The 16,740-nt window shown below is 37.4% G+C and overlaps 1 protein-coding gene across 6 annotated transcripts in view; it reads left to right on the forward strand.

Moving 5' to 3' along the window:
- Positions 1-16,740, forward strand: part of tsnare1 (T-SNARE Domain Containing 1) — a 143,021-nt gene that overhangs the window by 77,389 nt on the left and 48,892 nt on the right. For all 6 annotated transcript variants that reach the window (XR_006370619.1, XM_044116729.1, XM_044116732.1 and 3 more), the window contains exons 9-10: positions 1,352-1,424; positions 10,595-10,677. Coding sequence is in view for 5 of the 6 variants with exons in the window: in XM_044116729.1 (XP_043972664.1) it covers positions 1,352-1,424; positions 10,595-10,677 (156 nt within the window). In the remaining variant the exon portion in view is untranslated. The remainder of the gene's footprint in view (positions 1-1,351; positions 1,425-10,594; positions 10,678-16,740) is intronic.

Below are 16,740 nucleotides of genomic sequence, written 5' to 3' on the forward strand. Positions count from 1 at the left end.
TGTGTATTTTGTTCATCATTAATATTGTCTGCTTTCTTAATTTGTGCAGCTGTATCACTCTGTTGTTTTATGCTTAAGTGTGCCGTGGAAAGTGCAGTGTCTTGTGTTGGGTCAGCAGCATCAGGGCCAGGGTCAGAACCAGAGGCAGTTTCTGAGATAGAAATAGTGATAGATAGAAATTGAGATAGATAGTTCTGGAGCCTCTGAAAATGAGGCAAAAAAGAATATTTCAAAAACATAAAAAAATATTACAGACAAACCTGAATATCAGTGTTGCCATCCAGGGACTTCTTCAGTCCCACTGTGATACAGACTGCTACAGGAAATCCTTTCTGCCCATAAAAATTAGCTTCTACGACAACTCTTTAAAGAAAACTGTAATATTTAATTTCCCAATATTTTAATTGAATTGAATGTCATTGCTGTATGTTTGTATTTGGTTTAATATATCTGAACGATCATAATGGGAAAAATCGAAGTGAAAATACTTGACTGTTTTCATAAAGGCACTTTGTTATAATGTGCCTTCATCTGTACTATTGACAAAATATCCATCCATCCATTCATCCATCCATTTTCTGAACACCTTTCATCCCTAATGGGGTCGGGAGGGTTGCTGGTGCCTATCTCCAGCTGTGTCCCGGGCGAGAGGCGGGGTACAACCTGGACAGGTCGCCAGTCTGTCGCAGGGCAACACAGAGACATACAAGACAAACAACCATTCACACACACACTCACACCTAGGGAGAATTTAGAGAAACCAATTAACCTAACAGTCATGTTTTTGGACTGTGGGAGGAAGCCGGAGAACCTGGAGAGAACTCAAGCATGCACAGGGAGAACATGCAAACTCCATGCAGAAAGACCCCGGACCAGGAATCGAACCCAGGACCCTCTTGCTGCAAGCTCTACCAACTGCGCCACTGTGCAGCCCTTGACAAAATATATGAAATAAAAAAGAAAAACAATTCAACCAAACTCCCAGAGGTTCAGAGATCTGCACAGAGCTAACAGGAAGGTTTTAGCATGAACATCTTTAATTGTGGTTGTTTGAGAAACCCCAGATCTTTGATGATTTTTTTTTTAAATCATCAAAATAGTTCCAGGATGTAACAATTTGGCAAGCTGTTCATGCACAGCTTGCCAAAATGTTACATCCTGGAAACATTTTAGGAAAGCAAAATATGTTTGTTGGGCTGTGGCTGACACAATGTTACACAACCATAAATCTCTTTTTGGTTTGGTTGTAGAGAGAGAAGCGCACAACACCGGCTGCAGATCACGCATCAGCGTTTTTTAATTCCTTCAATATAATTAACCAATAGCTCTCATTTATTTTGTTTTTCTGCAGAGAGACATGCTGGATGTCAGTCAAATAATGAAGGAACTAGCCAGTATGGTCCATGAACAAGGAGATACAATAGGTAAGATGTTGTTTTATTGTGTTTTGCTCTTTTTTTTAAAAGGTTGGTTCATTTGTCTTGCCTGACTCAGTTAGAAAAGTTCTTAAGAAAATTGGTAAAACTGCTTTACTATCATAAACAATTCTTGTGGTCAAAACAAACTTTTCAACCTTTGCACCAGAAAAACTTTTCTCATGTGAAGCAAAATGCAGTCAGGATTACACAGGCATTGGTCTGTGAGAGAAAATCCAGTTAGACGCTCTGATTTCTGTAAATGCTCCTCAGTTCCCTGAAGTGCTTTACTCTGGGCAAGAAGAATGAAACTTAGCACTGAGATACAGATGCTCTGCTGCTGGGATTGTTCCATCTGGTTTAATCAAGAACACTCAAAAGAGAATTGGTCTCTAATAAATGTCAAACAACCGTGAAACTAAAGAGACATACGTGAAAAATGTTGAGCTTATTGGGTGGTATATCAGTTCTGGAGTGAGGTGAAAGGTCTCACAGTATAGATAGATCCAAGCTGAGAATACTGTCCGTAGCTTTGTTTGGGGTTGGCAAAGTTTAGTTGGTGAAGGAGAACAAACTGTTTAAACATGGATTTAAGGCTGCCACAGATATATGAACATAGGAGGGTGGGGAAAGCAAAAACTGTTCCTAAGAGTAATATTACTTCATTATTTCTCTGCAAGTAGAAGTAGAAAATAGTTTACAGCATTTGATTAAAAGAACTCAGCAACTGACTGATTATAACATCAGATTTATTTATTGGAAAAAAAATGTATTAGACAGAAAAAAATCTAAAGGTAACTGCAAATGTGGATATTTTAAATAATAAAATACAAGTACAAACAAATAACACCACTTATAAATAATAAATTGAAGTAGAACAAAGCACATATTTTCTAATGTTTATTTCTTTTAAAAAGAAGACATTTGAAACCAATATTTAAAGTTAGTAATATGTTAAAAATGTATGTTATTTAGATTCAATTTAGAACTTCAAATGAACCCTATAACCTTCCAATAAGAGGAGACTTATTTCCGAGAGTTTTCTCATCCTGATTAGCACCAGAGCAATACTCACTGACTTTTTTTTTTTTAAGTGAATAGACTTTTAAGTATTTTGGTAACAACTGCAGTAGTTTGGGGTAAAACTTTAGATTATATTTAAAGATAACTACATGGTAAGTTGCTAATACCACAAGCAACATATTCAAAAATGTTTGTGCCTGACTACTTCTGGACTCCTGGACGAGCCCCCAAGAGACTGCTGTGGTATAATAGCAAATAAGATGAGTTTAATATGAAGAAGAAAGCTGTCTGGAATGGGACAGTCATTCTTCACTCACAGCCTATTAACTGCTAAAAAAGGATCAAGGACAATAAGTTTTGAAAAAAAAAAAAAAAAAAAAAAAAAAAACTACAACATGTTATCAGCTGGTTGCACAGTGGCGCAGTTGGTAGAGCTGTTGCCTTGCAGTAAGAGGGTCCTGGGTTTGATTCCCGGTCCGGGGTCTTTCTGCATGGAGTTTGCATGTTCTCCCTGTGCATGTGTGGGTTCTCTCCAGGTTCTCTGGCTTCCAAAAACATGACTGTTAGGTTAATTGGTCTCTCTAAATTCTCCCTAGGTGTGAGTGTGTGTGTGAATGGTTGTGAGTCCTTTATGTCTCTGTGTTGCCCTGCGACAGACTGGCGACCTGTCCAGGGTGTACCCCGCCTAAACATAGCTGGAGATAGGCACCAGCAACCCTCCCGACCCCATTAGGGACAAGGGCGAACAGAAAATGGATGGATGGATGGTTGTTTTCAGCCAAATGCCAAACTTGAGCTTAAATAATCTAAACACAGTGTTCCCTACACAGCTCTATTTGTGACCCATTCAGCATGTTAAAGAGAAAAAAGTCAATGATGCTGACAGCTCTTCTTGTTTTTGTGAAAAATGTTAAAAAAATGGATAAGCCAAAATAAACCACAAAGTTTTAAAACAACATAATTTACAAAGTAAAGAATCCTAGCCTAAAAATTAGCTTAAGACTGACTCATAATTGATATGTGTTATTTTAGTTTTACTTTTTTGTTTTTTTTATTTTGGAGTTGTATTTTTTTTCTGGCTAATTCTGTTTTTAATATATACAGTTGTTGTGGGAAACGAGGAGCGCAGGATGTCAAAATGGCTGAAGCCTACTCTATTTAGCCACTCCTAATTGCTACATAAGCCTTAGTGACAGCATTCAAGTAGATGGGACAAACATCAATATTTGAATTTGATGCATATTGCAAAGGTGTACCCAGGGGAGCTCAACAAAAAGAAGGAGGACATGAGTCCTTTTAGGCAGACCAAAAACCAGACATGCCTTCGTCCTCTGGACCATCTACAGAGGTTTCACAGGAGGAGGCCGCTGTTTTAGTCGAAACAGTAGCTGACCATATTGACCACATCAAGAGCTGGGTAGCATGCTGGCATATGGTCTGATCTTTCTTATGATTAATGATGGAAAGCAGCATGTAGAGGAGGCAACAAGATCTTTATAAGTCAGCTTGAGCTTTCAGTTGGCCATGAATAATGGCCGTAGCCATGGGACTAAATTAATGACAGAGAGCTTAAAAGATGTAGAAAAAACTTTTCTTTTATAAAGCTTCTGCTGCAACTTATAAAAAATACAGCAGCATGCAATTCAATGAAGAAAATATATGTAAAATTGTGAATTTGAAGAAAGTTCAAATTACAAAATCTCATAACAGGCCAGCAAATATTGTAAACAATGTGGAAACAATGTAGATCATTTTAACTGAACCAACCCACAAAGCATTTAGATTTATTTAATCTCAAATAGAGGGAATAAAAGGTTGTGTCTTTTTTTTTTCAATGGATGTAAGTACCTGCTGACTTTCAGTGTTGATGTGGATTGGCATGGTGAAGGAACATGGTGTGCCTCCATCCAAATGGGGCGAGCAGATAGATAGAGGAGGACTTAGAGGAAGACCACAGACTTCCTTATCCCACAGCAGAGGTCCAATCTGATCATTACTGAGTCAGCCGATAATGGACCTTTTCCCATTAAAATGGGATGTACTGAAATTGCTATTGGCCTCTTTGTGAACATGGCTTTTTTAGTTATGTTCACAAAGCTACTACCCAAAAAGCTACTTTTAGGGTAGTAGCTTAAATGAATAACATGTGACTGTGCTGTGGAGACGTGTGCAAGAAAGGCAGAAAGTAATACAAAGAAATGAATAGATGGTAGAAGAACATATGTGTGCTTTTATTGCCTATTCATGCTAGCACATGAAAATAGGCATGCCAAATGGGCCTGTGAGTGAAGGTATGCTGTCAACAAGGTTATTTTAGCATACAGACACTGGTACAGGAAACAAAGGACATGTTAAAGATTGTCATTTGTACAAAGCTGGAATAGACATGGTTTTCAGTTAGCAGTGTTCAACTGAACATGTTGAGATTTCAGTTGGAAAAACTGAACAGATTTAACAGATTTTAAGAAGGATCAAATCATTGCCACCAAGCAGAGAAACAATCAGAGGAGCTTACAGAATCTGCCAAAATTGTATTAAAGAAGCTATATATTTTCTTGGCACATTTTGTCAATTCATAGCACAATCAAGTAACTATGTTACCAACAATCATCATAAAAATGTTATATGCATCCAATACGACTTTAAAAACTTTTGTCTTTGCAATTTAGCACCATGAAATTGGGCCTCTGTCTCTCTGAGAAGCTCCTGCTTCTTCTGACACTCCGAATTCAACACATCATCTCAAAGTTTCTCCATACACCCTTTTACTACTGTTTTGCTAGTGTTACACTGAGAAGTATAGGTATAATGACCTCAGCATATGTGCACATATTGTCAAACATTGTCAAGGCAATTGTCAATATGGCATTGACAATATGGCGTTGACATATCTCAAGATGCCAATGTCAGGACTCACCATGATCAAATTGTGAAAGAGCAGTTCAGGGAGCATGAGAAGTCATTCTTATAAATTGGCCACCACAGAGTAGAAGTGTAGATAACCCTCCTCTGAAAGCTCAACCCACCCTGGCAAGTTTAGAGACAAGAGACATGGCGAAGTGTAAGGATAAGTGGAGGGGATGAGTGGGGCTGTGATCAGGAAGAAAGAAGCTCTTTTGTCAACTTATCCAATTTATTGGTATATTTATTGATCTTTCAGACAGCTATAGTGACTTTTTTCAAAATAGCTTTTGATAAATCGAGCAACTCTTCTTCTGTGTTGTTGGAGACTTCTATCGTGGCAACGCTATAATTGTCTATCTGAGCGAGCAGCGAGAGCAATCATTAGCCTCTGTTAGCTTTCCCCGCTTCCTCAGCACTGCAGCCATTCAGCACCAAACCTTCACCAAATAGTCAGAGCATAGCAGACCCATTCCAATCTGTGCCTACATTGCAAATAAATCACACAGTCATTAAGAAATGCTATCAATCAATGCAAACCTGTCACCATGGTAACTCTCGCTACTCCAACTCCTTACTTGCCATGCGGTGGGTGTGGGGGAGGAGTACTAAAGGGGCAGGCTTTTATATCCAAATGTAGGGCTGTGGAGAAGTTGTTGGTTTCAGCTGTACCGCTGCAACCAACAGGGAAATTCAACTGCCAATGAATCGTTTGAATGAAGGAGACCAGCAGAGATAATTTAAGGCAAAATAATGCCAAAATGAATAAATTGCTGAAAAATGTCAACGTTTGCAGAGAAACATAAAGATAGAATGCTAAATAACATACTTAGACAGTTAATTAGTAATAAATAAAAATGTTTTGGGGGTGAATTTTATTTTAACCTCACAGATATTCTATGAGATGTTCTGGAAAAGGATTTGTTCAGTGGTCAAACCCTTCCACTATAGAAGAAAAAGGTCTATGTGAAAAACTAATGTAACACTGGATGGACAATTTTATGACGTTGCAGATGTTTATTGAAACAATGCCACGTGAATGTGTTCCATAATCAAAGCTAAAGGCAGTCAAAAACAATAATGTGACATTTTTGAAAGATTTTTTTATTTTTTTTCGCCAGCCAGTATAAATGTGAAAGTAATGCTGCTCTTATTAGTACAATTTTTACCTACTCTTCTCACCCCTGCTTGGTTTCCAGCAGAATAACTCGCTATTCAGGCTTTAAGGTGTTCATTTTGCTAGTTATAGACAGCCTTGGAGAAGGAGCTGTCTACGTCGCAGCTGTTTTTTGCAATTACTGCTCTGCAGCGCCCACCAGAAAGCAAAGGTCTTAACACTTTGTCTTCAGGTCTGTCCAGGTATACAGCAATGTGAACTGGCCCTAGTCCTGTAGACGTTCTGGGTGGAGGAAAATGTATACATACATAAATTTATTTTTTATAAGTTCACACTGCTCACCTTTCATCACAATTATGGTTAACTGCATTAATTCGGTCCTTTATCTGATCTCTGATTTGAAGAAAAAAATACTCCATGTATCTCAGACGCACTTATAGAAAGGAGAAAGGAAAGAACAAAACTCTATCATCTGTTTTTACTGCTGGGTTTAACTGCAAAATTCATCCTCCCTGTAAGATAGTGTGGTCTAGGGTCTTCAAAGTGAACGAAACAAACTGCATAGATCACCAGGTTCCAGCATTTTCTGAAGAATTTTATTTTATTTTCCTTCTCTGACATCCATCTGCTCTCCCTCCCCTGAGCTTCCACAAACACTCTTTTTTTTAAAGCCAATTGGCAACACAGCTGCACATAAGTGGGCCAAGCCACAATCAAACAGGTAAAAATGAAACAAAGACAAAGTCTAAACAGAAACAAGAATAATATTAATCTAATTTACAAACTCAACATAACAAAATAACGTACAAAATAAACCCTGCCAAACAAAATAACTCAAAAGTTACTTTAAAGAAAAACAAGCAAAGCAATACTAGAAAACCCTCTAAATTGGTAGATCCCAGCAAGGTAATCAGTGACATCATTCAGCCATTCAACAGGAGACACTGGGCCGGCCACTCCCACACTCCTGACCTGCTGCAAAGCTACAAGGGAGAATGGTAAGTAAAAAGAAACACAAATACCAAGAATATACTATGAAACAAAATAAACAAGTTCAACCAATAATTCAAAAGTGGTAGCTTTAAACTAAACATATCAATAGATGGAAAACGCAACACAATATCAACACAAACAAACCCGGGATAGTAAATGAAGCAAGGTTGCACTAATGTTTAAATTTAAGCATTATAACCCATTACAAAAATAAATGTATCAAAATAATAATAAGGGACAAATGGTGAACATACACTGAACCACTTTGTCACACTCCCCACTTCATTCCCCATTTTCCTACATCCTAAAGCTAATTCTCAGTACCATCAGGCGGTCCAGTGTCTGTCTAGAGGAAGCCTGTACCCCCTTTTCTGTGACAGTAGCATTTTCACGTACACCTCCCCACAACAACCAGCAAATCTCCCAGCGTTATTGGAATCTGTAAATTAAGATGGGTAATTAGTTAATGATGCAAACCCTCTGAAGCATCTACTTCATCAAGCATATTCTGTGTCATCACAATAACTTTCTATATACAGAAAAGAAGAGTAGGCTGTGCCACTTCAGCAGTTTGTGCTGGATCAGTAGTAATGATATGGGCTGTCAGGGCTGTTTGTGTGCTGTAACAGTATGAACAATGGTCCTGTCGGTAATGAAGCCAGTGCTTCAGTGTATTTACAAGAATTAAAAACAGTTATGAAATTATTACATTTTTAATCTAAACTTTTAAATGAAATACATCAGGTTTTTTCAAACTTTTGCAAAACTTGCACTTATTCAGCTTGTAAAGAGGCAGTATTATGCATTTTTAGGCAAATAGTGCCACTTTACAGCATAATCAAGCAACTATGTTACCCTTTTAAAATCTCTTTCTGAAACTCATCACAACAGTCATCACAACATGCCTCCTCTCTTGACCCTTTAACAATGTTTTACCAGCATTGCACTGAGAGGTAGCTCATATAATGACCCCATCAGCTGTGCAATTCCACCAGGTGTTTGCTAATTGCTTCTGGCTAGTCTGAAGGAACAGCTTCAGACTAATTCTACCAGCTCTGTGAGACTGGAGCTTGGAAGCTGCAGCTTCAAGGAGGAGATGTGCCTTATAGGTGGTAAATAGTCCACCAAGGCATTTTACACCTCTGAATAGTTGACATGGGAGACTAAAGATTTTTTTTAAACATGCATGAAAGAATCAAGGCAACTCTCCAGGTATGTTTTTGATAAGGGAATAACATAACACAATGTAAAGTTTGAAGAAGTCAATTTTGCATGATACTGCACCTTTAGTAGGGGCAGTGAAGCACTGAATCCCTTTGGACAGCTTGTATGAGAATAGTGACACAGTTCAGTCAGACCTATTGAATTAGGGCCTTCCCAATGCATTATTTTATTGATGTGACCAAGTGCAGCTCTCAATCCCAGCTGCATGTTCTGAGGCACTCATAGCCCTGTGACCAGGGCTGGTTCTTGCCGTTGAACACATAGCCCAGGGCTCCGGCTGCTGAAGGCAGAACTGCTGCAACAACAGCGAAAGATGTTGTTGCAGCAAGGGAGAACAATTTAAATAACAGCATCTAAGATCATTTTAGAGTTGTGTTTTCCACCAGAAACAGCTGTGAACTAATACTACAACAGTTAGTCAGATCATAGTAAGTAAAAAAAAAAAAAAAAAAGAGAGAAAGAAACTAACTAAAATAAACATATTTTGACCTAGTTATTATTATTTTCTATGCTTTACCATTTTTCCTCCATGGGTCTTTGCATTGCGCACCACCACCAGCCCATTTACTGCAAGGTACTTTGTTTGAACAAAAAAAAAAAGAAGTTAGATATTTGGTATGTGTATCACGTCATTTTTCTTTGTAAAACATGAGAAATATATCACTTCCCACTTTTACAAGCTAGCAATCAATTATTTGCAACCAGTTAGCTATCATTGTTATGTATCTGCAGGTTTGTTTTTAAAATTTTCTATTCTATTGTTTTGGTCATTTCAAAAATATTTCTTCATATATTTTATATTTTGTATTATTATTTACACCTTTCTGCAGTGTGTCTCTACTTGCATCTGTATCAAGAATTAATTAGATGGTTGCACACAAATATAATTTCTAACTTGCTGCTTCAATGGTTCTCTGTTATGTAATAAAGAGGTTAATTTACGTTTCTAGAACATTCCTCCAAACACTTGTCAACCTTGAAGATTTGTGAACAGAGTATTTTCCTGGCAGCCAGTCCATTCAAATAGCCAAATTCTACCTGAAAGGAATCTGAGTAGTTCCAACTAGAATGGTGCCTGAAGGTTACATTACATTTAAATAATTATTATGGTTTGATATTACAGCTTATACAGCATGCATTATTTAGAAAAATCCATTAAAACTTCATAATTTTACACTAGCTCCAGTCATAATAAAATATTTAAGTTATAGAACAGTATGTATCTTTAATTAGACAAATTTTTTACATCTTTGTTGAAACTATCACTGTGTTGTCACAGTACGATATGAGACACATTATCTGTGCACTTCTCCAAGTGCACCTAGTGCTAACTAGAAAGAAACAATCAGAACTAGTAGGAGGGCCTTAGGGCTGTGAGTCAACTGTCGGTGTGGCGCTGCTTGTTCCCGCTTTTCATTCCCGCTTGGTCTCTGCTATGCTGCAGCAAGCACAGCCGGTCATGAATGCTGAGTATAATTCGCAAGGCTACTGATGGGAAGCTGTTTTTCTGTAACGGTAAGTTTTTTCTATACCATTATCAGATCAGGAGCAGCGATTACATGGCGCTACAGGTATTGTAGCGCTTGATGGCGCTAAGGCACACCTCTGGGCTCCGACTGGCTGTTTTTGGACAGGACTTGGGAGTGAGCATTATTAGCTCAGGGCAGAGGCGTTAGAGACTGCTCTGTTCACAGACTCTGTCTCATAACATGACATATTTCATCGTTTGCTGATTTGTTCATCTAACCCTGATTTTGTTTTAGTAATATGCCTCTTTTATGCCTGAAAGTTTTTAAACCCACTGAGGTACTAACACACACATTTATTAGGGCATAAAGTCAACCACTGTGAAGTTGTGCTACTGCTTGCAAACAGTGATGTAGTACAGAAAGAGACTGGAACTGTCTTTGTTTTGCTTCAGACAGTATTGAAGACTACATTCAGACCACATCATCGAACGTGGAATCGGCCAATCAGGAGCTTGCCAAGGCCAATCAGTATCAGGTAACCAATCAGCTGTGCTGCACCATAGTCTACTGCACAATACTTTGCATAATCTTTGTTTGTTCTAACTGTACAGTACTGGGCATTTGCATTGTAGTGCAACCTCAGGAAGCTTAGCCTGATCACCCATGCAAACAGAGACTTAGCTCACTTGATTACACAGCTTTATCACCCCTCTCCCCTCATCGTCCCCCCCACTACCACCTCCAGAATAACTGCACAGATGATGTAATTTCATGTCATCCTTTACTAGCTTCCACATTCACTTCAATGAATTATGCGTAGAGAGAGGAAACATAAAGTGCTTGCGTCTTGTAGAATAACAGAACAACATATATAATTTGTAGTACATGAGTGCCTTTTACCAAGATAATAATTATACATTTGGGGTGGTGGCCCAGACGTACGTTGAATTAGAGTAAAATGTGTTATTAGGCAACAACTGCTGTTAGAAATTAGGCAGGAATGTTCTTTGTTCTGTTCTGTGGATTGGGGTGGTTAAAATTTCCACTTCAGAGCACATTCTGGAGAGACATTTTAAAAGATGCCCTAGGGTCTGCTTCTGCTCTTTCTGTTCAAGGAAATATGTGTATATTGTGCCATTCTTTCAGGAACTATAGCAGTTGGCTGTGCTCTATGTGTCTATGCTATGCAAGCCCTAGCTATGGTAAATAATGTATTGACTGAAGTGTCAAGGGGTTAATAAAAAATACAACTCTTTAAATGCAGTACACATCTACAGAACCGCATCACATCTACCTGTTTGTTCAGATAAACATGGGAAAAACGAATGTGCTTTTTATACATAATCATATTTATATTTATATATGTTTTCATCTGAATCTCTTAGACTTTGATTGTCATTAAGTCTTAAAGACTTAATGACAATCATTAAGTCTTTATTTAAATTTAAAAGCTTTTAAAGTGAATAAATCCACTTTATTTCTCAGACAAATTTAATTACTAGAAGATCATGAAAAAATGATCTTGTTAACATCAAGTCTTAAAGGGACAGCTCAGTGTTTTCTGCCTTTAAGTGCAAATCTCTTGAAAGGTTCAGTAGTTGAAGTAAAAACTCTGTTAGCATATTTGGTATCTTCACTCCAAAAGACAGACACATTCACTTTCTCACAGGTTTCTGTTTCTGATCACTTTATATTACCATCACATTTTCATTAGAAGTTTGTGTACATTGACGCTTTCTGTTATTTGTACAGAAGTATGTGAACCACTGCAAAGCAGAATTTAAGCCAAGAGTTACTCTTTCACAAAATTATGAATTATTTTTAAATTAATACACACTGAATAAATTATAATGATACATATTAAAGATGTCTAATCTTTATCCATGCCGCTTTTTATAATACTGAGTTAATATCTATTGTATGATCTAGCAACATTTTTAAAATAAATATTGCCTTAACTAGACATTCACTGACAGCCAACAGTTTAAAAGACATTCCCAGTGATCCCTTAAAATACGAAGCTGTCCTACGTTTAACTATAAAATTAAATCAATTAAAAATGCACATCATTCTGCACTTTTTAGAATCAGCGTGAAGTTATTTAATAATGAGAATTCATAGAGTCACAATTTGAAGTAGTCAGAGTGCTTAAAGTTTAAGGATTGCAGATTTTGACTGTGTTTCAGAACCACAGCTGGCAAGGGCTACAGGATTTTTTTCCCTCATAAAACAGTTCCTTCCAATCTTATAGTATATTATTAAGCATGTTAAAATTGCACATATTTGTACAAATGATGTCTAGTAAAACCCCATCAGTTTAGCAAACAAATACAGTCTTGTTTTATACAAGGACACATTGTGCAGAAATAAGAGAATAATCCAGCATTCTGTGAAACCTGAAAACAACGTTAAGATGAATGTGAACATCAGTGGTGAGGGAGAGAAGTACAAATCCAGCTGCAAGCAGCATTCGACTGGTCCAAAACACTGAGCAGAATACAAATTCAGACAAGTTCATGCCCAAGTCTGTGTTTTTAAAAAAGTAGTTTCATTATAGTCATATATAGTCATATAAAACAAGAAAGTTTTAATTTTTAAGCAGAAATGTTTAAGAAAAGAATGGTAATTGTTAGTTTTTTTTTTTAATAAAAAATTCTTAAGTTTAGTTAAATTATTACATTATCTAATAACTTGAATAAATACTATTAGATATGTACTTCTGAAATGCAGAAATCAGAAAATAAAAGTGGAAAAATTGGAATTCAGAGGAGGGTGATAAATCATTTTTATTAATTAATCAAATTTACTGATTTTGAAGATTTCACTTTTGGAAGAACTACATAGTTCAAAGTGATGCTAGCCCACCCACCCACAGCCATTCATTTTGTTTGACAAGCTTTTTTTGTAGGTTTTGTTTATCTAAACTGTGAACTGGTTGAATGAAAATCTGATTTGGTATGAGAAAGCTAAATAATTAATTAAGCCTTATTGCCCAGCGTGAACAAGACATTAAATTAATTAATTTAATTTAAATATTTCTTTAAAGGTTTGATAAGATGGAGGACCCAAATCACGAGACAAAGGAATATAATGACAAATTATAAATAGGAACTTATAAGACTGAAAATGCTACAGAAATCCAAAACCAAAGAAAAATCCTAAACATGTGGCAAAAGAACTGTGGCCTCTAAAAGTAAACACAATCATCATTCAACAGGAATTGTGAACACAACATGCTGCTGTACAGCAGTGGAGTAACCAGCAAGGTTAACTTTATATTTTGAAGGTTTCTTAGTACAAACAGCGTCTAACTTTGTGGGTTGAATGATGGTCTCCTCATCCAGGCCTCAGATTTCCCAGTTACTCTGTCTCCTCTCACAACCTGAAACATGTGGGGGAGGTTTATTTTTTTCTTAAAATAACCTTTAAGGGTGTGTGTGGGGGGTGGGGGGGGGGGGGGGGGTGAACATGTGTGTGTGCGTTTACTCTGCCTCCTGCCAGTTGACTGTCAGATGGGCTGGATTTAGATCTACAGATGTTCATTGTTTGCCATAGACTCATCCACTAGCTCTGGCCCATTACACAAAATGTTTTTAACTGATCTGTTTATTCAGTCATCTCCTAATTTTCATAAATTATTGACATCCAATAACCCGCTATATGTGCTATTAAAACAACTATTGAGCTCTCTCCAGCTTCTGTCTTGACATCAGTGCTCTCTGTCTTTCCTCCCAAGCTGCTGCTCCACTTCCATGCGAACAAATGAGCGAACAGCAACAGCTTTCCCATTAATTGTCATTTCATTATCTCAAGGAGAGCTGAGCCGTGACGGAGCTCACACCAAGCAATTTAGCTCTCCACCAATCCAGACGTTCGCTGTCTTTACAGAGGCAGACCAGCTGAATGGGAAAGAAAAAAAACCAACAAAGGCGAAGACAGACACACAAAGTCAGGGAGACAAACTTCCAAACTGATCTGTGACGCTCCCAAATGGAACAGCTTTATACATACTTTAGGACTTAAGAAATGTCATTTTTCGTTAGTCACATTAATGTCTCTGTTCTGCATCACTCAGTGCACTTCCATGTTTGTCACTCTTTGTCATATTTTAGACTGAAATATGTAATTTCTATATATACTAATACTCGCTTCTTTTTCTATTAGTGTTGATTCCTTCACTGTCTTCTAGAAAATCCTGGCTGAAATTAATGGACACCAAACTCCACGGGTTCTGTTGATGGTGATCAGTGGCTTACAAGTTTATACAGCCCTGTTAAAATATTATTTTTGATGAATTTTTTCAAAACCTTTCCTGAATATAATGTGGTTATATTCATGAATAAAAACATCATTATGTTTGTTCTGAAATGATAAAACAATGTTCGACATGTTGACCACATAAACATCAATATTTTTGAATTGATAGCATTGATCTGGAATAAACAACACTAAACCAAAACCATAGTAATAAACAGTAAAAAGTTGAATTCTAAACTCTTCTGGAGGACACCACAGGGCATGGCTTTGTGTGGCAACTTAGCAAAAGTTGAACTTTTTTACCAAAGCCAATCTGCAAAACATCAAATATGCTGATGGTGTTTAAGGTTTTTGCTGCATTGATGATGATTATTATTGCAGGTCGTTCCCTCATGATGCCAAAATTGGCCATGAAGTCTATGTTTATTTGCTGCTCCTCTTAAATATCATAATCAGGGTGGCTGCAAGGGACTCTGAGGTTTATGTAAATTGCACATAAGCCGATTACAAGTGAGGCAGTTCCGCTGTAAATATTATTTATTTTATGGACTTCCAATTTTCCCAACCAAATGTGATAAAGAGAGAAGAATATTATGGCCATTATCATTGCATTACATTACTGGATTATGAGGACATTTCTCATGTCACACAATATTTTTTTTTCCCTCCTAGAAACTGAGGAAGCATTTCCAACATGTAGAGATAAGTGAGATAGTTGATTAGTTGGGCAGCACCACAAATTGCATTCACAGTGTTATTGCAGTATGATGTCATGTTAAGACTTTAAGTAGTCACAAATATTTTGGTAAAGTGTGGAAGTCTTTTTATCTCTGCCAGAACCACTTTCCTCCTGTAGGGGTGCCACAGCTTTCCTGTGGCCTCTTTAGTACTTCTTGAGCTTCTTATTTGCTGTCTGCATATAAGAAGGCAGATAAGAATCTCACTGCCCATTGTGGTGCTGTGGCATGAACTTAAAAAGTCAGTTCATATTTTTTAACCCTCCAATGTGGCTGAATGACTTACATTCTGCATAGATGAGTGGTGAGATGTAGATTTAGAATCTGCATTTTGTGTTTACTTATCTTTGAGATTTCATTTGGTTTAATGTTCTGAAACACTAAAGTGTGATAAACATGGGGAAAAAAATAAATGAAGGAAATCAGGAAGGAGTTTAAGGCTCAGGAACACTGCTCTTCAGTTTGAGGTTGTGCCTAACATAATGTTGATATATCATCAGATCGTCCTGCACCACATGTTTTCAATAGAGACAGATAGACAGCAGATAACTTGGTTTCTGTAAGATGCCTTTGGAAGCAGAAGAACCCAAATTCTTCAGCCACTTCATCACCATTCTGGACAATTGGCATCAGGCTGGCAAGTGCTTTTCACATTGGTGAAATATGGCATGTAATAATAGAAATGAGCATTTGTTTGTGGATTGTAGTTTGGAAGTCAATTGGTTGAATGTGATACACCAGACAAGGCTCTACTGTAGGACCAGACACTCAAACTGACAGCAACATTAAAAATGATCATTCACTTTCCTTTGATATTTTATATAAAGATGAAAATTTAATATACAGTACAGAACAAAAGTTTGGACACACCTTCTAATTGAATTCAATTAGAAGGTGTGTCCAAACTTTTGGTCTGTACTGGAGATATAAAAAAAAAATGGCTGTAAACATATCAGGTCACCTGACAACTGGTTTTACAACTCTTTAAACTGTCTGAACTTATGATATACCAGAACATATGAGACATTCCCATTAGAGGATTTAAGTTTGATTTTCAAACTGTGAAAGTGTGTATTTCTTCTGATGTTTTTCACCACCCATCTGCCCTGAAGTGCCAGCACTAAGGAGACACACTAGAAGATTAAGTTGTTGGTGATAAGAGCGTCCCATCTTTTTGCTGCTTTGTCCTCCCACTTAGTCTGCATAGCGCTCTGTAAAATTCCAGTTTAAAAATACTGCAACACTTCCTTTGTTATGTTAAGCCCTTTCTTGTTCCCAAATCTACCTTATTTATTTTTGTGTACTCCCCAAATAACAGCAGCATTGGGATGAAAAAGGGAGGGAAGAGTGTATGGGAGGAGCGGGTGGGGAGGAAGGAGGAAAGAGATGAGGAAAAAAGGGAGAGAGGAAGAGAAACTTTATAAGGAGTAGTTTAGGAGGAAATGTGAGAGAGAGGCAGGGGAATCTGTGGTGGCCAGCTGCACGAGGGGAGATAGTGGAGAAAGGCTTTTAATTCTCAATCCCCACAGAGCCTTTGAAAATTACCAATCTTCTTATCACAGACGCAGGGCTGCTTATGCAAATTGTTGTGGAGTGGAACGTTT

This window comes from Gambusia affinis, linkage group LG05, assembly GCF_019740435.1.
Source record: "Gambusia affinis linkage group LG05, SWU_Gaff_1.0, whole genome shotgun sequence".
Lineage (NCBI taxonomy): Eukaryota > Metazoa > Chordata > Actinopteri > Cyprinodontiformes > Poeciliidae > Gambusia > Gambusia affinis.